This window comes from Pan troglodytes, chromosome 1, assembly GCF_028858775.2.
Source record: "Pan troglodytes isolate AG18354 chromosome 1, NHGRI_mPanTro3-v2.0_pri, whole genome shotgun sequence".
In the NCBI taxonomy this organism is placed as follows: Eukaryota; Metazoa; Chordata; class Mammalia; order Primates; family Hominidae; genus Pan; species Pan troglodytes.
In genome coordinates, this window is record NC_072398.2 from 190,699,572 (window position 1) to 190,724,656 (window position 25,085).

At 41.2% G+C, this 25,085-nt stretch overlaps 1 protein-coding gene across 1 annotated transcript in view; it reads right to left on the reverse strand.

Moving 5' to 3' along the window:
* ZMPSTE24 (zinc metallopeptidase STE24) overlaps positions 1–20,632 on the reverse strand; it is a 44,648-nt gene extending 24,016 nt beyond the window's left edge. Inside the window, exons 1-6 of the mRNA XM_513352.6 lie at positions 20,253–20,632; positions 17,658–17,804; positions 10,785–10,871; positions 10,122–10,238; positions 8,531–8,683; positions 6,590–6,731 (exon numbers count right to left, since the gene is read on the reverse strand). Of these exons, the coding sequence (XP_513352.2) occupies positions 6,590–6,731; positions 8,531–8,683; positions 10,122–10,238; positions 10,785–10,871; positions 17,658–17,804; positions 20,253–20,375 (769 nt within the window). The 5' untranslated portion in view covers positions 20,376–20,632. The remainder of the gene's footprint in view (positions 1–6,589; positions 6,732–8,530; positions 8,684–10,121; positions 10,239–10,784; positions 10,872–17,657; positions 17,805–20,252) is intronic.
* Positions 20,633–25,085: the final 4,453 nt, after the last annotated feature.

Consider the following 25,085-nt stretch of genomic DNA (forward strand, 5'->3'; position numbering starts at 1 on the left):
AGGTGTGAATCACCACAGCTGGCCCATACCTAAATTTTTAATAGCAGCTAACAGTACCTGAACTACGGTTGATTTTTATTTTCTTCTTTATGCACTTCTTTGATTTCTAAATGTCCTACAATGTGCAGTGAGTTGAGTATAGTGATTAAGAGCATAGACTTTGGGTTCAAATCTTGGCTCTGCCATGTATTAGTTCTGTCAATTTAGAAAACTTTCTTAATTTCTTTAAGCTTTAGTTTCCTATTTATGAAGCGAGGCTAATATCTACCTCATTGGGTTAGATTATGGATTACATGAGATATTCTAAGTGAAGCAATTAATATGCTGTCTGATCTTTATACTACTACTGTTATTTATATACTTTTTTCAAAAAAGAAATGATAAACATTTATTTCTCCTGGGAATTTGAAGTCTCTCGCAAAAAACATGAATTTTCTATCTACTCATATTTCTAATGAAAAGTACTTGGCAGTATGTTTAGTAGTAAAACTTTGACAAATAGAAGCTATTATTTATTTATTGCATTATTACATTTCTTTTTGGTTTGGTTGCCAGGAAGAGCCAAACATGTTTGTTTATTTTGTCTGTGTTACCCTTTGAAGTCCCATCCTTCTATCTCTATCTTTCCTGATCCTAAATTTTTTTTTTTTTTTTTTTTTGAGATGGAGTCTTGCTCTGTTGCCTAGGCTGGCAGTAGTGCGATCTCTGCTCACTGCAGCCTCTGCCTCCCGGGTTCCAGCGATTCTCCTGCCTCAACCTCCTGGGTAGCTGGGATTACATGCACACGCCACCACACCCAGCTAATTTTTGTATTTTTAGTAGAGACGGGGTTTCATCATGTTGGCCAGGCTGGTCTCGAACTCCTGACCTCAGGTGATCTGCCCACCTGGGCCTCCCAAAGTGCTAGGATTACAGGTGTGAGCTACCATGCCTGGCCGCTAATCCTAAATTTTTAAATTAATTTAAAAATATTTATTAAACACTATCTGAAGTTATTTATGAAAGTAAGCAGATTGTATGCACACAAATAAAAGTAAATTAATGTCTTACTATCTCCCACCGGTCCAGGTATCTCAAAGTGTGGTCCAAGGAATACGCCAAAATCACCTAGGGGTACTTGTTAGAAGTAGATACTGGAAACACCTACTAAGTCAGAATCTCTGGGAATGAAGCCCAGGAATCTGTCTTTTAACAAACTCTCGAGGGACTTTTATACTTACTAAAGTTTAAGAATCCCTGGCAGGGTGCGGTGGCTCATGCCTGTAATCCCAGCACTTTGGGAGGCCGAGGCAGGTGGATCATGAGGTCAGGAGATCGAGACCATCCTGGCTAACACAGTGAAACCTTGTCTCTACTAAAAAAACAAAAAAATTAGCCGGGTGTGCTGGCGGGCGCCTGTAGTCCCAGCTACTCAGGAGGCTGAGGCAGGAGAATGGTGTGAACCCGGGAGGCGGAGCTTGAAGTGAGCCAAGATTGCACCACTGCACTCCAGCCTGGGTGACACAGCAAGATTCCGTCTCAAAAAAAAAAAAAAAAAGAATCCCTGTACTGTACTGTAAGCTTTTTATATCGCTGTGCCTGGCATGTCGCATACAGTCATGTACCGCATAATGACATTTCGGTCAACAGACTACATATAGGACAGTGGTCCCACAAAATTATAATAAAGCTGAAAAATTCCTATCACCTAGTGACCTCATAGCCACTGTAATGTTGTAGCAGAGCACACTATCTTTTCTATGTTTAGATACACAAATGCTAATCATCATGCTACAATTGCCTACAGTATTCAGTATAGTAACATGCTAGATAGGTTTGTAGTCTAGAAGCAAGAGGCTATACCATACAACCTAGGTGTGCAGTAGGTAACACCATCTAGGTTTGTATGAGTATAATGGTGTTTGCACGACAACGAAAAGCCTAATGGCGCATTTCTCAGAACATATTGCCATTATTAAGCAATGCATGACTGTATATTCAATGATGTTTATTTACTGAATGGATTAATGATATCGCTTGAGGTATGAAGTAACATATCTGAGAACTCCAAAAACAAAAACATTCTACAAAAATGTAAGGCATTGCCATTTTTTGTTTAGAATGCTTCCTCTTAATCTCTTAGCAGCATTTAACATAGTTGACCACTTTCTCCTTAAAACACGATCTTCTCCTGGTTTTTGAGACTCCAGTTTCTCCTGGTTTTCTTCCTACCTCAAGGGCCTCTCCTCCTTAGCCTCCTTCCTGGCTGTTTCTCTGCTGACTCTGACCCTGGTCCCCTTCTCTTAAGTGCCCTCATGGATAGCACTGAACACCATCTATGTGCCAGATACTTCCAAATCTGTATTTTTAGCGCTGACCTCTCCCTAAAACTCCAGACTCATACCTACAGTTACCTATCTGACATCTCCACAGGGATGTCTATAGACTTATTTGTTGTTTGTATTCTTGTGTGTAGTCTTTTTTCTTGTCCAATATTAGAATCTCCTTTCAGAGTTTAGGAAGTGTCACACTATGTAAGAGGCTGCTTCTCATTTGAGAAATCTAAAAGGCCAGATATTTGTTTCGCCAGCACTCCAAGCAGCTAGCCCCATGCCCTGGCTTAGTCAATCAGATGTGCCCCTTAGGGACTCTGAATAGTTAGCTAATTACATAAAAAAGCAAAGCAGTGAGGAATTAATTCTGCAGGTGCTAGTGGCTGAATCCGGTGTTCTGAAGTAGCCACAGCAGTGTCCTCACCAGACAGGTTCTGCAATATGATTATAAGTTCCTAGCCTTCCTATGTAACAGCCCATTTTCTGAGCTTCGCAAACTTAATTTTCCTGTGGATTTTGTGAGATATCAAACGTTGTTTTTTTTTTTTTTTTGAGACAGGGTCTCACTCTTGTTGCCCAGGCTGGAGTATAGTGGCGCGATCTCGACTCACTGCAACCTCTACCTCCCAGATTCAAGTGATCCTCCTGCCTCAGCCTCCCCAGTAGCTGGAACTACAGGTGTGCACCACCATGCCCAGCTAATTTTTGTATTTTTAGTAGAGATGGGGTTTCACCATGTTGGCCAGGCTGGTCTCGAACTCTTGACCTCAGGTAATCCACCTGCCTCAGCCTCTCAAAGTGCTGGGATTACAGGCGTGAGCCACCACGCCTGGCCAAATACTGGTTTTGTTTGTTTGTTTGTTTGTTTGTTTTTTGAGACAGAGTCTTGCTTTGTCGCCCAGGCTGGAGTGCAGTGGCACGATCTTGACTCACTGCAACCTCCGCCTCCTGGGTTCAAGCAATTCTCCTGCCTTAGTCTCCCAAGTAGCTGGGACTACAGGTGCCCGCCACCACGCCCGGCTTTTTTTTTTTTTTTTTTTTTGTATTTTTAGTAGAGACAGGGTTTCACCATGTTGGCCAGGCTTGTCTCGAATTTCTGACCTCAAGTGATCCGCCCACCTCGGCCTCCCCAAGTGCTGGGATTACAAGCATAAGCCACTGCACCTGGTCCAAATATTGCTTCAATAAGCAGTTTTTCTGCTTAAATCAGCCACAGTTGGTTTCTATTGCTTGCAGAATTCTAATACAATGTTTAGTAGGTTCCTCAATATGTAATATAGCCATTAGAAGTCTTAATTCCCCACAAACCTACTCTTCTCCCATTTTTTTCCATCTCAGGAAACTACCATATATCTAACTGCTCAGGTCAAAAGTCTAGGCCATTATCTTTGATGTCACTCTTTCCCTTATTCTCCCAATGCAATCAATTAGAAAATTCAATCAACTCTACCCTAAAACTTGTCCCAAATGTATCCACTTCTCTCCATTAATTACTATTATCCTAGTCTAAGCTACCATTATGTCCTACCTAGACTCTTGCCTGTCTCTACAACATATTCTCCATACAGTAGCCCAGGATATTTTAAAAACACAAAGCAGATCATGTCACTTTCCTGTCTAAGCCTTCAATGGCTCTTCCCACTGAACTCAAAATCCAAACTCCTTACCCTGACTTACAAAGGCCTTTGTGGTCTGATTCTTGCCTATGTCTCAGATTTCATCTCCTAACACTCTCCTGCTATGGTGCAGCCACACTGGACTTCTTCATGGTCCTTGAACATCTTCCCACTGACGTCAAATGGGTGGCTCCTCCCTTTAGGTCTCAGCTCAATCTGATGACCAATCTACAGTATCAACTTATCAGACCAAACTAGTTTAATTTGCTGCATAGCACTTGCTATCTGATAATATTTTGAGAGCAATATTCTTGGCTTTTCACTACAATCTCCCTACCAATTTACAAATATGTAATGTGTGTTGTTATTGTCAGCAACAACATTCATTCATTCAAAATATTTTTGAGAATTGTTACTGTTGTTAACAACAATTAAAACATATATTATAGATGAGTAAACTGCTGTTTGGCAAAGCTAAGTTGCACAAAGTCACACAACTAGTTTGTCTCGAACTCCTGACCTCCCACCTCAGCCTCCCCAGTAGATGGGATTACCGGCTGGAGCCACCAAGCCCAGCACTGATAATCTGTGATAGAGCTATGATTCAAACCCAAGCCTTTTGACCCTGAAGCCTGACGTCTGAAATGCTGCCCCCAACCTACTCAAATCTTGACTTCCCATTAACACCCAACTCAGGTCATAACCTTCCATAAAGCCTTCCCTGACTATTTTATCTAAAATGAAAATAGCTCTCATACTCTGGATGTTGTAGGGGAAAAAAAAAAAGATAAAAAGAAAATCGCACCGATATATTTCACATATTCTATTGACTACCTCCACTGTCATAGCATTAACTATTATTTCATGTTATCTGATTGTAACTTAAGGGATCAGCAACTTAGGTTGCTCCTTCAGTAAAAGCAGCTTAGAGACTATTCTGTTGTACTGATTAATGATTAAATTTCTAGTTTAATATTACCTAAAAAAAAAAAAGAGTAGTTATTTCAGAGGCTAAAGAAGTAAGTATGAACTGGCTTATTCTACCATTTCTCCACAGACTTTTAAGCTACTCCAATCGTGCCTTTAGTTGGGCTGTATATCCTCAGGAGCCACTAAATGTCTGACACATACATATATATATATATATATATATATATATATATATATTTTTTTTTTTTTTTTTGAGACAGAATTTGGCTCTTGTTGCCCAGGCTAGAGTGCAATGGCTTGATCTTGGCTCACCACAACCTCCACCTCCGGGTTCAAGCGATTCTCCTGCCTCAGCCTCCCAAGTAGCTGGGATTACAGGCACGCACCACCACGCCCGGCTAATTTTTTGTATTTTAGTAAAGACAGGGTTTCACCATGTTGGCCAGGCTGGTCTCAAACGCCCGACCTCAGGTGATCCGCCTGCCTTGGCCTCCCAAAGTGCTGGGATTACAGGCGTGAGCCACAGCGCCCAGCCAGATGTCTGAAATTTCTATGTTCTTCCAGTTGCTGTTGATTCATTCTTTTCAGTTGTGACCATCTCTGTTCTCCTCTAACCCTGTGATTGTTTCTGCTTCTATTCCTTCATCTAACACTGCTGCTTCTCACTGGTAATATTTTATTTTAGAGCAGGGATCGGCAAACTGTAGCTCACAGGCCAAATCCAATCTGCCATTTATTTTCATAAAGTTTTATTGGAACACAGCCACACTCATTTGTTTAGTATTGTCTATGGCTGCTTTTGCGCTATAATAGTAGTACTGAATAGCTGCAACAGAGAACAAGTGGCCCACAAAGCTAAAATATTTACTATCTAGCCCTTTACAAAAAACATTTGTGAAACCATAGCTTAGAGGAAACACAACTGAAACCCAGAAGGGTGAAGTCACTTGTCCAAGATCCTATAACTGGTAAGTGGCAGGAACAGAACTATTACATTCATTTATATGGACTTTATAAATTCTGAAAGTCATAGAACCTTACAACAGTTTCTCTCTACATCTCCGTGGTCTTCTTTGAGACTTTAATAGTCAACTACCAAAGTCTCAAAGAAAGTAATAGACTGGGTGTTAATGGGAAGTCAAGATTTGAGTAACGGTCAAGAGACCACTTAAATCTCAAAAGTAATCATCAAAAAAGCAGAGTATAACAAATCTGCAGTACTCAGTGGTACTGCAGTCTTTGGTAATCAATCTTCAGGTGAGTCCTCCAGAACACTGGATATTTTGTTGGAGGAGACAAGGTCAATAACACTGGCTTTGTTTAAGAGCCTCCAAACTAATACTAAACAGAATTTGACTATTCAAGAGTCCAACTTAACTACCTAAAAGAACTAGGCAGATAACAGAAGTGAATAAGTCTAATATATAAGATAATATAACAGAGAGTGAAAAAGCCTTGGCCAAAAATTTAAAACAATACTGTAAAACCAAACAAACATAGCTGCAGACAAGAGCAGGATTTGGCATCAAGCCACCAGTTTCTATCCCTGGCCTATGTTATCAATTTCTGTAAATCTTAAAAAGCCAAAAGGTAAACTCCTAGCCTTTAAATAACAAATTTTAAAAAGAAAAAAACAAAAACTGATTAACTCATTTATTAAAATTTTAAGAATAAAGTATCAAATAAAATAAACCACTTGGATAAAACTTTCTTATCCCCAGGTAGCCTTACCTTCCACAACATACACCTTCGTCAAAGGAAAGTCAATACTCTTTGCCATTACTTCAATTTCTTCTTTAAGCTTTCCCTCAGGCAGAGGTGTGAATTTGTCAAATAAAGGGGCAATATAATCAGCATAGATTGTGACAAGAACCTGAAAAGTAAATGTCAGAATAACATATGAACATGTTCTTAAAGAAAAACCATTCTTTATTATACAGATTAAATTATATTAAAACAATTATGTTGACCTCAAACTTGAGAACAAGGAACTTACTTGCTCTGGTATTCCCAGGCCCAAATAGTACCAGATAGTAAGAGCATAATATCTGTCTGATGAATTAAATTGAAATGAGTAGTCTGATAACAGAGTAAACTTATGAATTTTATTTTAAAGGATAATGCTACTAACAGTGATTAAAATCTCTAGGTGGTAATAAGTATAGTCCTTTCAGAACTATCTTGGGGATTTCTGATGCTTCATGAGTCAATCATAACACGCAGTTCTGCCTTTTAGCGTAATCACAATAGACCTGAAGTCTTTCCCAAAAAAGAATTAGTAGAACTTGATTGTGTGCTGTTACTTGGTTGGCTTATCAGCTAAAATTAATTACCTGTAGTTCATAATTGTACATTGTGGTTGAAATAGCACTTCCTTAAGCATTTTTAGAGCGTTTTCTCTGCTCTTTTTCGTCTTACTTTAATTTGCCATACAATAGATACCTGTAAATCCAACTAGCGCCCATTTTCTGATCTTGATCCCATCAATGGAAAATGAAACAATGAGCATTATGTAATTCAGACTAAAATAAACCTCAGCTGGGGCATGGTGTCACACACCTGTAGTCTCAGCTACTCAGGAGGCCAAGGCAGGAGGACTGCTTGAGCCCAGGAGCTCAAAGCTGTAGTGCACTATGATCATGCCTGTGAAATAGCCACTGTACTCCAGCCTGGGCAACACAGGGAGGCCCTATCTCTAAAATAAAATAAAATAAAATAAAATAAAATAAAATAAAATAAACCTCATCAGTGGAGCTGAAGAGCTGATAGATGATAATTTCTGGGTGCACTGAACAGACCACTTTGGGTTTTTTCATTTGGGTTTTTTAAAAATTATTATTTGTAGAGACAGAGTCTCACTGTGTTACCCAGGCTGGTCTTAAACTCTTGGGCTTAAGCAATCCTCCCACCTTGGCTTCCCAAAGTGCCAGGATTACAGGCGTAAGCCACTGTGCCTGGCCCTGAACAGATCATTTTGACTGTGTTGTAGTGTTTGTGTTGTGAAGCACTTGAGAGTATGGAAAGAGAAGAGGAATAGGAGATGTGAGGGAGGGAAAAATCAGGGGGAAAAGAGTGAGAGGGAAAAGGAAAGGAGAAGAAGAGAGGCAGGAATAGGTGGAAGTTGGGGAGAAAAGGGAAGACAGGAGAAGGAAAGGAAGAAGAATGGGTAAAAGACAGAAGGGGAAGGGGAAGTAGATGGGGCAAAGAAGGGAGAGAGTGTCTAACGGGGAAGGGAAAGGCAAGGGAAGGGAAGCAGAAGAAAGCCAGTTAAGTATATGCTTTCTTTCTCTTGTCCCTCTTAAATCTCATTTCTCTTCAAAATAACCATGATTTTAGGCAGTGGAGGTCAGTCAGGAGTCATTAAATTATCATACTTAGTCATTCTGGTGGCAACTCACAAATGCACAACCCAAAACTGCCTGACAACTGAATCATTAAAAGTGACTAACAACTAGTTTCTATGACCTGAAGAGTTAGCATAAGGAGAAGGAAATTTATGGTCAGTCAATACTCCTGTTTCTACAATCAAAAGCAGAAACCAAGGGGGAAATGTATATAAGCACCTATTTATATTTCAGCTGCTTCTTAAGAACTGTTTACATGCCAATGAAGATTACAGAAATCTCACCAAGGAACTTTTGTAAAAGAAAACGAAATAAAGATTTTACTCACCAGAGACACAACTAATGTGAACAGCCAGGCATAAATAAAAAAATAGTCACCCCCAATTTTAATAATGTAAAGTAGAAGTGAAGACACAGGCAACAAAATACACTGAGTCACAACAAATTTCTTGATTGCATCTTTCATGAAGAACCCCAAAGTCTGCAAAAAGAAAACATTACCACAAGAAACTGGGAAACTGGTTCTGCTTTTTAAAATAACTGATAAATAAATACAAAGGATACATTATTAAAGCAATTTTTCAAATTAACATGCAGTGAAACTATATTATATGACATTAGGCAGCTTAAGACAATGGGTAAATGTCTTGCATTTTACAGCTGAAAATTCATTTAAACATTATTAACTGAGGACAAGTGCAGTGGCTCACGACTGTAATTCCAGCACTTTGGAAGGCCTAGATGGGAGGATTGCTTGAGCCCAGTAGTTCCAGACCAGCCTGGGCAACGTAGTGAGACCCTGTCACTACTAAAAATAACAATAAAAAAATTAACCCAGTGTAGTATAATTCATCTATAGTCCCAGATACTAGGCAGGCTGAGGTGGGAGGATTGCTTGAATCTGGAAGGTCGTGGCTACAGTGAGCCATGATCCTGCCACTGCACTCCAGCCTAGGTGACAGAACGAGACCCTGTCGCAAACAAACAAATGATTAGTAGCTGAAAAACAATAGATATTAGTGCTAAAGGAGTTTATAACATAAATTTCTTTTTTTTTTTTAAGAGACAGGTCTGGCTCTGTTGCCCAGGTTGGAGTACAGTGGCACAATGATGGCTCACCGTAGCCTCAACCTCCTGGGCTCAAGCAATCCTCCTGCTTTAGCCTCCCAAGTAGCTGGGACTTCAGATGCATGCCACCACAACTGGCTTTTAGAATTTTTTTGTAGAGATGAAGTCTCACTATACTATCCAAGCTGGTCTTGAACTCCTGAACTCAAGTGATCCTCCCACCTTAGCCTCCCAAAGTGTTGGGATTACAGGCGTGAGCCACCGTACCCAGTCAAGACTTTCTTTCTTTCTTTTTTTTTTTTTTTTTTTTTGAGACGGAGTCTTGCTGTCACCCAGGCTGGAGTGCAGTGGCGAGATCTCAGCTCACTGCAAGCTCTGCCTCCCGGGCTCACGCCATTCTCCTGCCTCAGCCTCTCGAGTAGCTGGGACTACAGGCGCCCACCACCAAGCCCGGCTAATTTTTTGTATTTTCAGTAGAGACAGGGTTTCACGGTGTTAGCCAGGATGGCCTCGATCTCCTGACCTCGGGATCCACCCGCCTCGGCCTCCCAAAGTGCTGGGATTACAGGCATGAGCCACTGGGCCTGGCCTTAAGTATTTTTTTTTTTTAAATCAGTGTTGACCAGGTTGGCCTCGAACGTGTAGCCTTGCCTCCCCGAGTGCCAGGGCAACTGGCCGGAGCCACCGCGGCCCCCAAGAATTTCAGCTATGATCTTTACGATATCTGCAGTTCCCTTTTTTCTCAATTCATACTCTGAAATAGTCAATTATGTTTAAATTATAAACAGTACAGGACAAAAGCACAGAAGTTTTTCACATTTAAAAGAGAACATTTGTATTCTTTATTATACCTGTTGATTGAAGCCATGTTTTTCTTCTATCACAAAAGTATTATAAAGACTCCATGGCAAACCAGTCAATGCACTGAAAAGTGTAGCCAACAGCAGAAACACCAGGGACTGAGTGATCTAAGCAAAAGAAAAAACAAAAATCCAGTTTTTATGAACTACTGGCAAACAAATCAACAAGTATTTGCTGAGCACTTACTTACTACATCCCAAGCAATATGCTTGATTCTATGGATAACACAAGGTCTGAAATATCATCCCTGCCTTCAAAAAAGTTTACTTTTGAGAGAAGTAAATGAGAAACAAAACAATTCCTTTTTTATTACACAGGCACTATATGAAAGGTACCTTAAATCATACAGACAAATCCCTAAGATAAAGAGCCTGGATTCTTGGCTTACCACATGGAAGAAAGTCACCTGATAACTAAAAATACTCACACTGGACTATTATGTGATTGAGAAATAAACCATTGCAAATAAGCCTGTGATATTCTGGGATTTGTTATTGTAACTAATGTTATGCCAATACAGCATGGGTAACCAAGGACTATGCAAACAGAGAGGCAAATCTTAACATTGGCAGAAGCCAAAAAATTAACTTTAGTAGAAAGCCTGCCAAGCTAAAAGAAATACCATGACAAATACATGCTAATGAATCACATACCTCATATTCTGGTCCAAAGCCAGCATAACCACAGAACCGTCCAGAAAGTCTCCAGAGATAAGGTATTCCTCCAAAGAGAAGAATAAGCTATAAAACAAAGCATACTTTGATCACAGTTGAACAGTACTAGAAACTATCATATGAGAAAGCATGGTATAAAGAAAGAAAGGACAAAATAATCATCTCTATTAAAAAAACAAAAGAGGCCAGTACGGTGGCTCATGCCTGTAATCCCAGCACTTTGGGAGACTGAGACAGAAGCATCGCTTGAGGCCAGGAATTCAAGACCAGCCTGGGCAACAAGGTGAGTTGAGACCCCATCTCTACAAAAAATTTAAAAATTAGCTGGGCCTGATAGTGCGTACCTGTAGACCCAGCTACTTGGGGGACTGAGGTGAGAGGATTGCCTGAGCCTGGGAAGTCAAGGCTCCAGTGAGCCGTGATTGTGACACTGCATTCCAGCAAGGCAATAAACTGAGACCCTGTCTCAAATAAAATAAAATAAAATAAAATAAAATAAAATAAAATAAAATAACAAAATAAAATAATTTTTTAAAAAATAGACCTATTTCACATTTAGTATAAATTATGCATTTAGATGAGTACTAACCATTGAGATACTAAATTTAGGTGGTTAATATAACATTTTTGTCTGTACACTATATATGGATGAATTGTATGGTATATGAATTGTATGGTACATGAATTATCTCAATAAAGCTGTTCTAAAACAAAACAAAAAAAAAACTTTTGTCAAAAGACCACAACAAAATCACAAACTAAACTTAGAAAGGTTAAACAGCCGGGTGTGGTAGCATATGCCTGTAATCCCAGCACTTTGGGAGGCCAAGGCAGGCAGATTGCTTGTACTCAGGAATTCGAGACTAGCCTGGACAACATGGTGAAACCTGTCCCTACAAGAAATACAAAAATGAGCCAATTATGGTGGCATGATTCTGTGGTCCCAGCTACTCGGGGGAGCTGAGGTAGGAGGATTGCTTGAGCCTGGGAGGTCGAGGCTGCAGTGGGCCATGATCGTGCCTGCACTCCAGCCTGGGTGACAGAAGGAGACCCTGTCTCAAAAAACAAAACAAAACAAAACAAAACAAAAAAACGTGTTCGAAATCCAACAGCTAATGAGTGATAGAAATGGAATTTGAACCACATTAATATGGCTCCATAATTGTCTTTTCTGTGAAAGAAAATAGTCCTTTTCCATCAGAACAAAGCACAGAAGTGGAGAGTCATGTCCACTTACTAAACTGGGGAACAGAATGGGATTATCTGTGTCTTTGCTGGGTCAGGAAGAGGTGAGGTAGGGGCCCGGCTTTCACAGGAGAAGGCTCTTCCTCAGCACCACCCTCTGTCTTGGTCTTGGGCAGATAAAGTGAACACAGACATTCACTAAATAACCAGGACATTAGGAGCTAGGAAGCAGCTCAAAATTTGAAAAGAATGCATGTTTAAGAATTCTACCGCCCAAAACACATACAACTTTGTGGAACTCGTTTGTCAAGAGGAATCAATTTATTTTTTCTCTCTATAGGACAGCAGCTTAGGAACACAATGATCAATCACATTCCTTGACTAGAAGCACAATATTCCCACTGGTTCAGACATAGTTCCTCATGGTTTGAGGGGTTTTGGTGCTATCATATTTCATAGGTACCCTTCCAATCTAATTCCCATTTTCATACATGTATCTACAAATAATATAGTGATTTATGTATGCTTTTAAAGAATGTATATAAATGACATCATATTATACTTATCAGTCTATGATTTGCTTTTTATATTCTAAATTTTCTTAGATCCATCCATGGTGGACTTCAACTTTATTTGGTATTATCAGGATATTTCCTAAAGTGTTTATAACAAATTACACTCCCATCAGCAGTACTCCAGTGTTTCTGTTTTCCCACAATCTCACCCACACTTTAAACTATCCATCTTTTAGACTGTTACCAGTACATTGGATTGGTTTAATATCATGGGTCTCAAATATGGTCTCTGGACAGCAGCAACAGCATCTGGGAATTTCTTAGAAATGCAAAGTCTCAGGCCCTACCCCAGATGTACCAAATCAGAAGCTGGAAGTGGGGCCCAGCAGTTTCTCGGTAAACCTGATGTACACTAAAGTTTGAAAATCATTGCTTTAATAAATTGTTTTCTTTTTTTAAGAGACAGAGTCTCACTCTGTCACTCAGGCTGGGGAGCAGTGTTATGATCACAGCTTACTGAATTTTTGAACTCCTGGGTTCAAAGGATCTTTCCATGTCAGCCCCCCAAGTAGCCAGGACTGTATGCGCCACCATACTTGGCTAATTTTAATTTTTTGTACAGATGGGGTCTCACTATGTTGCCCAGGCTGGCCTCAAGCAATCCTCTCACTGTGGCCTCCCAAAGTGCTGGGATTACAGGCGTGAGCTACTGCACTCAGCCCCAATAAATTGCTTTTCAAAAGGCTCCCCTAACACTACCTCCAGGTATTTCCACTTTACTACAACTAATTCAATCTTAGACATAAACCTTGTTTTCCCAAAAGACATGCTTTGGTACCACTGTCTGACATATGCTGTAGTTGTTGATCTAATTGACCTGGGATGGTATTTCTTTCAGCCAATTCCCAATACTAATAAATAATGTATAATTAAGGACTTATAATGCTTTTAGTAAAGGCCATAGCAACTATTATTAAAAGTCCAGTATTTAAATAAGCATCAAGGGTAGTTTTAATATGAATTCTGAATGATCTATAAACGCATTTGAAAACTGATACTGCAAACCTTTTGGGGACTGAAAAACAAAGCATGTTTAGTTTCTTTTGGGGACTGAAAAACAAAGCATGGTGAACTGTACAATGTCTCTATGTTGACAATTTCACTAAGCATGCTCCCAGGGTTGTTCTATGGCAAAATTAATGATCCCAGAAAAAATAATTCCAGCGCTTTGACATATATTATTTCACTACATTCTTTTTTTTTTTTTTTTTTTTTTTTGAGACAGGATCTCACTCTGTCACCAGGCGGGGGTACAGCAGTGTGATCACAGCTCACTGCAGCCTCGATCTCCTGGGCTCCAGCAACCCTCCCACCTCAGCCTCCAAGTAGCTGGAACTGCAGGTGCACATCACCACACTCAGTTGATTTTTTAAAAATTTTTTTGCAAAGATGGGGTATCACTATGTTTCCCAGGCTGGTCTCAAACTCCTGGGCTCAAGTGATCCTCCCACCTGAGCCTCTCGAAGTGCTATGATTACAGGATTGAGTCATCATGCCTGGCTTCACTACTACAGTCTTGAAAAACAGGCAGGGAAAAGGGTATAATCATCTCTATTTAATAGATGAGGCAACTGAAACTCTTTAACTGAAAGGTTACTTTAACTGAGAGGTTGAAGTAACTTGTCCAAAGAAATCCAGTGACTAAGTAATTCCTATGCATTGAGCTTCATTTACACTATCTCACTCACTTAGTCCTTGCCACAAACCATACAAGGTATGGCTTAACATCCACACACTTCTCATTTTATTTTTATTTATTTTTGAGATGGAGTCTCACTCTGTCGCCCAGGCTGGAGTGCAGTGTTGCAATCTCAGCTCACTGCAGCCTCCACCTCCCGGGTTCAAGCAATTCTCGTGTCTCAGCCTCCTGAGTAGCTGGGATTACAGGCATGTGCCAACACGCCAGGCTAATTTTTGTATTTTTAGTAGAGACAGGGTTTCGCCATGTTGGTCAGGCTGGTCTCAAACTCCTGACCTCAGGTAATCCGCCCCCACCTCGGCCTCTCAAAGTGCTGGGAATACAGGCGTGAGCCACCGTACCCAGCCCACTTCCCATTTTAAAGATGAGAAAACTTAGGCTCAAGACTGCTCACATAGAAACATGCAAAAATTAGAGAAGCAACAATTTAAACTTTTCGACCCTGACCTACTCTGCTCCCCAGCCATTCCATTTCTTCAGTGGGCCCTTTATTGATATCTGTGAGATATTAGAGAAAGTGTCTCAGAGAGGCTGGACATTTTCTGTCTGGGTGCAGTGTCATATTTATGTGAACAGTGGCAACCATAAATGGCCACACAATGACTCTATTTAGGTTCCCTCAGGTAGAAAGTACTACGGCAAAAAAAAAAAAAAGTCGAAGCTAATCTTCTCACTTGATCTCTGTGACCAAAACATACAAACCTATTAATTCTAATCAACACAAAATAGAAATTAATGAACTTGTTTCCAAACAAAACAAGGTTTCAAAGTTACCCAAAATATTCTTCCTGCCAAGCATAAATGCAGCCAGAAAATCCCCAGAGATAAATTTAGCACATTCATGTTGCAGTCTTTAGAGTTTCAAGAATGGTTTTTTCAATGTCATTTTAAAGACTCAGCAGAACAGAGTTTGAAACCCAGTTATCCTACTTATTAGCATGTCCCTTGGCAATTAAACATGCAAACCCTTTAATTTATCCAAGCCTTTGCTTCCTCATTCATAAAAAGGGAATAATAATGCCTATCCTTTCTACTTCACTGTTGTAAACATCAAACAATAAATATAAAAACTATGTATGAAGTGAAAATCATGACGACTATTAACTATTACTGTTCCCAACCTTAGCCCATCAGTACTGCTTCTAGTTTGAGCCACAGTACATTACAAAGCTCTCACTTTATATATGTATTCTCCCTATTTCTGTCATCTCCTAGAACAAACAGCCATTCCTATGGTCACCAACCATAATTACCAAGCCACTGTCTATCTTTCCTGGCACTATTTACCAGGGACAACCAAGGAGATTGAAAATGCTTTTCCTATTATTTTACTATGGCCCTGTAGTGGGTAAAGTCAAAGGACTTCCAAGAAGCAAACATCAGAAAGAGAATAGTGTCTACCTCATCTAATTGCCTTGTCATTATTAAACAGAGAATTCAGACTTTTCAGAGATGAAGAAAATATGGGAGCTATTAATCAGTATAGAACAAGAACTCTTGAGTATTACTTCTTCAGGTAGTGTTGTAAGTTGTTCAACAATTCTCTGGAACTGGTGAAACAGAAGGGGAAATGTCAGTTGACAAAACAGCAAAACTCAGCCGTCAGACATCGACTGCAGAAAGAAGAGGCAAATACACTTACCAAGCAATGGAGGGAAAACATGCAAAATATTAAGTCAAGTTTGGAAGCAGCTAGCTTTTCCGGAGAATGATACATTTAAGATCTTGGATATGTTTAATGTATTTTTTAAAGTTACTATAATTCTTTTTTGAGCTCCCTTTAGTCTTTTTTGGACCAAGGCCATTATATAAATACATAAGTAAACTCTCTTTAATCTATTTAAAAAAAAAAAAAGAATAGTGTCTAAATTAACCACTTCTACTTCCATCTGTCTCTGAAGGATGATTTCCTACTTGTGACATGTCCCTAACAGAAGAAATGCTCAGATAAATTAACTAAAGCCAAGTCTTTATTGAAAAGATTACTTAATAGCAATAGCTGTGTATCCCCAAAGCCAATGAGACTTTGTTTTCCAAATCATTTATTAATTTTTCTAAATACCAAAATTTAACTCTTCTAGAAGCATTGCCATTTTCCATCACCTTGAAGAAATAAGTGCAGTTTCTAATAATTCGGATCTAACCACACTAGTCTTATTATTCCATACTTGTTAAGAAAAATTTTGTGATGAGCTAGACAATTCTGTCATTTACCACAGCTACATAAAGCCAGTTTCTTTAACTCATGAAACAATGATGGTAGCTGATCATGATTCTTTTAAATTTAGGAATCTTTCTCTTAGTGGTACTAGTAGATCTAAAAGTTCTAGAGAAATGATGATGATGATGATCAGGATGATAAAAATAAAAGTGGCAGGGCACAGTGGCTCATGACTGTAATCCCAGTACTTTGGGAGGCCGAGGCAGGCAGATCACGAGGTCAAGAGATCGAGACCATCCTGGCTAACATGGTGAAACCCCGTCTCTACTAAAAATACAAAAAATTAGCCAGGTGTGGTGGCACGCGCCTGTAGTCCCAGCTACTCAGGAGCCTAAGGCAGGAGAATCGCTTGAACCCGGGAGGTGGAGATTGCAGTGAGCCAAGATCGTGCCACTGCACTCCAGCCTGGGCGACAGAGCAAGACACTGCTCAAAAACAAAAACAAAACAAAACAAAAAAAGCAACAAAAAAACCCCACATTATTTCATTCAATAAATAGGAACTATATGCTGATTACATGCCAGGCACTAGGTATAAAATGATGAACAAGACTTAACTATTTCTTTAAGGAACTACCAGTCTGCCAAGTAAACAGTCAAATCAGGCCAGGTACAGTGTGGCTCATGCCTATAATCCCAGCACTCTGAGAGGGTATGGTGGCATGCAACTGTAGTCCCAACTACTCGGGAGGCTGAGGTGGGAGGATCATTTGCGCCTAGGAAGCAGAGGTTGCAGTGAGCCAAGATCACGCCACTGTACTTCAGCCTGGGTGACAGAGCAAGACTGTGCCAGAAGAAAAAAAAAAAAAATCCAGGCAAATTCAACATAATGAGATAAGTACTCCGACAGGAATAATGATAGGATGCTACCCTATCCACATTCGTCAGGCAGGGAGTTTCAAATGGTTGCTTAGAAGACACATCTCAGTTGGATCCTAATGGAAGAGGATCTTTTTCCTACCTGGCTTCAGGGTAATAGTTCCCATATTCTATAGTTTTCAACTGACTAAGCAGTTATGTTTCTGTCTTTTTTGCTCCACAGCCGTTACTATCAATAACAAAGGTTAAGAAAGCATTCTGGGACTTGTAAGTGTGGTACCCTCTTTTGTGTTACAAAAATATGAAAATGAAAACAACCAGACAGACTGTCTCTCCAAGAAGTAAATTACTCACAGTGCCTTCAATCTCTGAATAGAGTCCTGACCAGAAGCTGAAAGTGCTTTTATCCAGTTGATAGAGTCGAGATTTCTCAAATGTTTCAGAATCCATGATCTGTCCTAACTCCGGTGGTACATGAGTTGTTGTTTTATATATCCTTCTCTGAAATATTTTAAAGAAAACACTTTAGTGAAATAGTTGTTTATTACAATAGTCATTTATGATCAAACATCGAATGGTTTATAGCTTGCCACTTATATCTGTTGAATTTGCTTTATATCTACACAAATATTGCACTTGATCAAGTACATGAAACGACTGATGCAGGAAAATAAAAGCAGAACAAGAGAACCTGAGGTGACCTGACTGGTAAAACTATAATCAGGGTTGTCATCACACTTCAGTTTGTATATGTAAACCAAAGCTGTAACATCACAACTTTGTTACATGTACTACTCATTCTGGGTATTACATACCTCCTATAATACGGAAAACAAATTCATGGAAAGGAGAAGCACACATGCTAACTGTGAGTATGAACAGATACTGAGGCTGCTCATTAAATTTGGTCCTAAATGCCAGAAACTTGAGGATCACCAGATGGAAACATATCAGGTCTGTGAGAAAAGACCAACTTTCAGCCGGGCACGGTGGGTCACGCCTGTAATCCCAGCAGTTTGGAAGACAGGGGCAGAAGGATTCCTTGAGCCCAGGAGTTCAAGACTGGCCTGAGCAATGTGGTGAAATCCCGTCTCTACAAAAAATACAAAAATTAGCAGAGTGTGGTGGTATGCACCTGCGGTCCCAGCTATTTGGGAGGCTGAGGTGGGAGGATCACTTGAGCCTGGGAGGCAGAGGTTGCAGTAAGCCCATATTATGCCACAGCACTACACCCTGGGTGACAGAGACTCTATCTCCTTAAAAAAAAAAAAAAAAAAAAAAAAAAAGGAGAAAGATCAACTATCTCATTATACTAAATTATAAAAGGTAAGGGTAATTTCAGTCCAGGAAATGTAATACAGAGAATGGATACCAAACAAAATAATGGGCCACTACAACATGCTTTCCCTATATATTGTTGTGTGCCAATAAAAGCTGAGGGGAGATCGAGCACGGTGGCTCATGCCTGTAATCCCAGCCCTTTGGGAGGTGGAGGCGGCAGGATGACTTGAGTCCAGGAACTCCAGACCACCCCGGGCAACATCTCTACAAAAAAATCAAACAATTAGCCAGGCACAGTGATCCGCACCTGTGGTCCTAGCAACTCAGAAGGCTGAGGTGGAGGTGGAGGGGTCGTTTGAGCCCACGAGTTCGAGGCTGCCTTGAGCTATGATGATGCTACTGTGCTCCAGTCTGGGTGGCAGAGTGAGCCCGTCTCTAAATACAATAAATATTCTATCCTGGCCAAGATGGTGAAACCCCGTCTCTACTAAAAATACTAAAATTAGCTGGGCGTGGTGGCACGTGCCTGTAATCCTAGCTACTCGGGATGCTGAGGCAGGAGAATCATTTGAACAACCCTCCCTCTGCGCGCTGCTGGCAGTGTCACAGACACACTCTTCCCCTTGCAGACTCTCCCTCGTCCCTCCTAGTTTCTTGCAGTGAGCCGAAATAACGCCACTGTACTCCAGCCTGGTGACAGAGCTAGACTCTAAAATTAAATAAATAAATAAAGATTAAAAATAAATAAATAAAAGTTCAGATCTCTAAACCATGGTTATCTCAGGTAAATTGTTAACTTTCACTTTCTATTTTACCATTTTAATATTTCAACTAAAATAATGTTGATTTTATGAAAAACGAGAAATATATTTCATTTAATTTCATTTATTTATTTATTTTGAGATTGAGTTTCACTCTTGTCGCCCAGGCTGGAGTGCAGTGGCACAATCTCAGCTCACTGCAACCTCCGCCTCCTGGGTTCAAATGATTCTCCTGCCTCAGCCTCCTAAGTAGCTGGGACTACAGGTGCGCGCCACCACACCCGGCTAATTTTTCTATTTTTAGTAGAGACGGGTTTTCGCCACGTTGGTCAGGCTGGTCTCGAACTCCTGACCCCAGGTGATCCGCCCGCCTCGGCCTCCCAAAGTGCTGGGATTACAGGCATGAGACACCACGCCCGGCCCGATAAGTTTTTTGTTTGTTTGTTTGTTTGTTTTTTCAAGCAGAAACAATATATGCACTTTAAGGAGAAACAAGAGTGCAAGTTCTTGGAAGGACTGCAAAATCCTATGGTTAGGCATGATTACATAAATGTCATGAGGAAGTTGGGTGTCTAAATCCTTTTAAAGGCTTATTCCAAAGATAAAGGAGGCCAAGTCTGGGCCCAAGGATCCCAAGGAAGCTGCAGGGAGGGCACAAGAGCCCAAGCCTTCCTCCAGGCCCTAAAGGGATTGGGTCCCATGATAACGTTACAGAAAACTTCCTTGACGCACCAAGACCCTCCTCAAAGCCACAGTCCGCCATCGGGCCAAGTTACGAGACTCAGCAGGGACCACAAAGACGAGACTGGCGCGGGGACCGAAGCAATCAAGAGTCTCAGGGTCGAAGCCAAGGCTACTCCAGGGCTGGCCGGGTATGGGGGTCAGGTTGGACCCTGTCTAGGCTCACCTGCCGCTGTGCTAGGAAGGTCTCCCAAAGATACACTGTCCAGGAAAAGAGCAGCACGGCCCCGAAGATACGCTTCTCGGCCGGCATCTCCCACAAAGCGTCCAGCGATGCCCACATCCCCATGGCCACCCGGTTCCGCCGGCTCCTTCAGCGTGCACCGGTGCCACACCGACAATCGTCCCTTCAGAGCGTCCCCGCGGTGTCACAGCAATATCCGTTCTTTCCGAGGGCCCCTACGCCGATACCCGCCCCCATCCCTCCCTCTGCGCGCTGCTGGCAGTGTCACAGACACACTCTTCCCCTTGCAGACTCTCCCTAGTCCCTCCTAGTTTCTACAGGAAAAGCCCCAGCCCCACCTTCCTCACTTCCGGCCCAAAGAGGGCGGGGACCCAAACGCCGAGTTCCGGGCCCGGCTGAGCTGTGTTGCATCAACATTCTTCCCCGACGTCTTGACGCTGGGTTCCGGCTTAGGGTTCTGGCTTTCCTCCTGGGCTAGTGAACGCGGCGAAGTCCTCCTCTTTTCTAATCTTCAGAGCCGTAGTTCCATCCTCTGGGTCAGCGGCTTACCCTGACTGGGCTGCGGTATCTGCCTTCCTTCCCCCAACAAGGCGACAGGTAGTCGGGGCTGGGGCCGGAACTGACTGAGTGGGCCGCGGCTCCCGCCTGAGGAGGCTAGGAAGGACTGGACAGCAGCCGACTTCCCAGGCTCTAAAAATCGTGCCTCTGAGTTAGAGCTACCTCAAAAGCAAGACCAAGCATGAGAAATGGGGTCTTTTGGCCAGTATTGGGGTGTTCGGAATTCAAGCGTATGAGAGAGTGGACGGTAGCGTTGAGAATTTTCATTTGAAGATCTCGTCTTAACCACCCCAAGTGTAGTCAGAGGCGGCGTTTTCCCTGCGAGAGTGCCCTGGAACAAAGCAAGGATAGCGTGGGTTAGACATACCTGAAATGAAAGCGTCTTACTTTATCTAGGTACATATTTGCGTCAGTAAGGCGCAACGCCATTTCTCTCTTGGAATTCAGAAGTGAAATATGGTGACTGGGACGCCTGTACATTGCTTTGACTTAAAAATTGAAGTCAATTATTCTGACCGAAAGTTAATCTGATGATTAATTGGTTAAACATACTATCGTTGCTAATTAGCATAATTATTATTTACAATAAAGTGAGCTAAATAGCTACAACTAAAATATATTTAAATTACTGTGATATTGTGATGCTAAAGATGTGTTGAAATTAATATCTTGAATTTCTCAACCCTGCCTAAATGCCTCTGAGAGTAATTAGTATAATTAAAAGTCACTAGAGAAAGTGAATGACTCTAATAACAGGATAACAAATTCTTTTCAAGTCAGATGGTTTCCAGTTCTTTGCTTTCAACAAAATTAATGGTGGCCCATGAATTGTCAGCTGATGAAGGAACACTATTTGGTTTTTGGCATGCAACTCGGAAAGAAACCAAACGATTGATTGACATGCTTACAACAAAACTACTAGCATTCTCACCTATTTATGTAAAACCATTTCTCAGCACTTGTATCTGTGAAAACAACAGAATTGAAAATGAACCCTGTTAATCTACCAGTAGGAACTATTCATCCAGATAAATGAATTAATTGGTGGGTCAGCCCCATCTATCTCACTAAGAGATGTGTTCCCAATAGAATTTCACCTTTTATAACTGTGTATTATCAATATTTGCAATCGTGTCATTTTGATCCATTATATACTAAAGATGATTGTGATGATTACTCACTTCAGAAGAATTCCAGCGTAGAGCCATAAAGTTACACGAAATTTTTTAAGGTTTACTACATATGTCATATTTTTATTGCAAAGAAGTGATCAAGAAAAGGTTGTTCAAACATCAAAGTATTACATTTGAATAACATTTTTTGTTAGAGTACAATCTAAATATGTTAGAGATAATAAAAGAACAATGTTGAAGAGCTCATTAGTGTATGTTTTAATGCATAATGGTGGTTATTCAGTTGTTATGTAGATTCTCTTGGATACATTATAAAGAGTGATTTAACAGTTTTTAAAATTCTTTTCTTTATCCTGAAAAGTTGCAATGATTTAACAGTTTTATCTTAAAATGTTAGTATTTACAATTTGCAAGAATTTACATCCATTGCAACTATTTGAATTTATGATGGAACCAGTTAGATACCAACTTAAATATATGAGGGGTAAACACTTTTTCAAAATTTTCTCTCCCTCAGGCCATCATTGCTATGCCCTCTTCACTCTTGACTTCAGCTGTCTGTGAGTCCAAAGCCTCACAGGAGCTTCTACCACCCAAGCTTTGTGGCTAAGGGCACAGGTTTAGAGTCAAGCTGCTTGATTGCCAGCCACGGCTGCACCATGTATTAGCAAGTTCTTTAATCTGTCTGTGCATCAGATCCTCATCAGTAAAATGAGAATAACATAGTATGTACTTACTTTCTCATATTGTTAGGATCAAATGAGAAAATTCATGTAAAGCTCCTAGCAATGTAGATGGCCCTGAGTGCCCAATAAAGGTTAGCTACTGCATGGGAGAGGGGCATCATAGCATTGATCTGTCACCATGTGTCTGAAGAGATAGGAGAGTAGGAGGCCGAGGTGTCAAAAAGCCAAGACTGACTGGAATTCATTCATTCAATAAATACTGAATGTCTGCGAAATGCCAGACGCATTTCCAGGTGCCAGGGATATAGCAGTGAACCAAAGCCCCTTTCCTGGAGCTTACATTCTTAGCTGGGGTGGATGCAGTGTTTGATAAATAATAAGCAAATATTTAATAGTAAAAGTGGAAGTGGTGATAAGTGCTATGAAGAAAAAGCAGCAAAAAGGCAATACAGCATGTTGGTGTGAGGGCTGCTTCTTTACATAAGTTGGTCAAGGAAGCCCTCTCAGATTAACTGGCATTTGAGTCCCCCAAAAAAAGTAAGAGAAGAAGCTGTGTGGATATCTGAGGAAACTGCCAGTCAGAGTGAAGAGCAAGTGCAAAGGCCCTGAGATTGGCCAATGCTTATCATATCTGAGGAATGGCAAGAGGCTGTGGAAAGAGTAAGGAAGAGGGGGAGTGCAGATCCATGCCATCATGCAGTCTTTTAGTTAAAAGACTTTTACTTAGAATGAAAGAATAAGCCATTGCAGGATTTTGAGCAGAGCATTGCAGAGTTTTGAGCAGACAATCCTTCTCATTACAACGTGGAGAATAAATTTAATGGGGAATGGAAGCAGGGAGTGCAGTTAGGAGGCCATTTCAAGAATCCAGGTGATTTAGCAGTTGCCAAGGATATCAGAAAAAAAGAAAAAAGAATCCAGGTGAGAGATGGTAGTGCAGACTAATGTGGTGGCAGTGGAGAACTAGTGAATTATGGAAAGTGAATAATCACTTGTTTCTCTTTTCAGAAAGACAGTACTAATAGAAGGGCTGGCCTGTGTGGAGTCTAAAAATGGGAACCTCAAAACAGGCTGTTGGCAGGATTTTGCTAAAGGAGAAAGACTGGCAGGGTGTGCTGGCTCACACCTGTAATCTCAGTTCTTTGGGAGGCCAAGGTGGGATAATTGCTTGAGTGCAGGAGTTCGAGACCAGCCTAGGCAACACAGTGAGACTTCATCTCTATAAAAATAAATAAAGGAAAATGACTGAATTTGAAAGATAAAGATTATTATCCCTAGAGTGATAGACATTGCTGTAGGGTAGTCCATCTACCCTGTCTAACCTAAATCATAGAGTTGCTCTCAAGCTTTTTCCCTATCTTGCCTTGATTCTCTGCTTACCAAGCATTCAAGGTCCCTTAATTGAAACTCTGGCCATAAGTGCTCTGGCCTCAAGAAAAGAATGATCCCCCTTGGCTGGGCGCAGTGGCTTACGCCCGTAATCCTAGCATTTTGGGAGGCCGAGGTGGGTGGATCACTTGAGGCCAGGAGTTTGAAACCAGCCTGGCCAACATGGTGAAACCCCATCTCTACTAAAAATACAAAAAACAAAACAACAACAACAAAAAACCAGGCATGGTGGTGGACGCGTATAATCTGGAGGCTGAGGCAGGAGAATCGCTTGAACCCGGAAGGCGGAGGTTGCAGTGAGCGGAGATCACACCACTGCACTCCAGCCTGGGTACCCTTACAAGAGCAGCTGTTATTTCTTTTGCATCTAGCTCATTCTACTTTCTAGCTCATACGTTCTGTCTCTCATATAGGCTACTAATTCTGTGTTACTCCCTGTTAAAAAAGAACAAAAACCAAAACCCTATAATGGTCCATTTATGATAGTATAAAGCCCAACCTATATATGGTATATATGGTATGACCTTCGAGGTCCTTCATTACCTGACATCAGTCTACTCTTCAAAACCCTTCTTTTTTGGCTGGGCGCGGTGGCTCACGGCTGTAATCCCAGCACTTTGGGAGGCCGAGGCGGGTGGATCATGAGGTCAGGAGATCGAGACCATCCTGGCTAACACGGTGAAACCCTGTCTCTACTAAAAATACAAAAAATTAGCCAGGCGTGGTGGCGGGTGCCTGTAGTCCCAGCTACTTGGGAGGCTGAGGCAGGAGAATGGCATGAACCCGGGAGGCTGAGGTTGCAGTGAGACAAGATTGCACCACTGCACTCCAGCCTGGGCAACAGAGCGAGACTCCGTCTCAAAAAATATACATATATATATATCCTTCTGGGCCGGGTGCAGTGGCTCATGCCTGTAATCCCAGCACTTCAGCAGCCCAAGGCGGGTGGAACACCTGAGGTCCGGAGTTCCAGACCAGCCGGGCCAACATGGTGAAACCCCATCTCTACTAAAAATACAAAAAGTTAGCCAGGCATGGTGGCGGGCGCC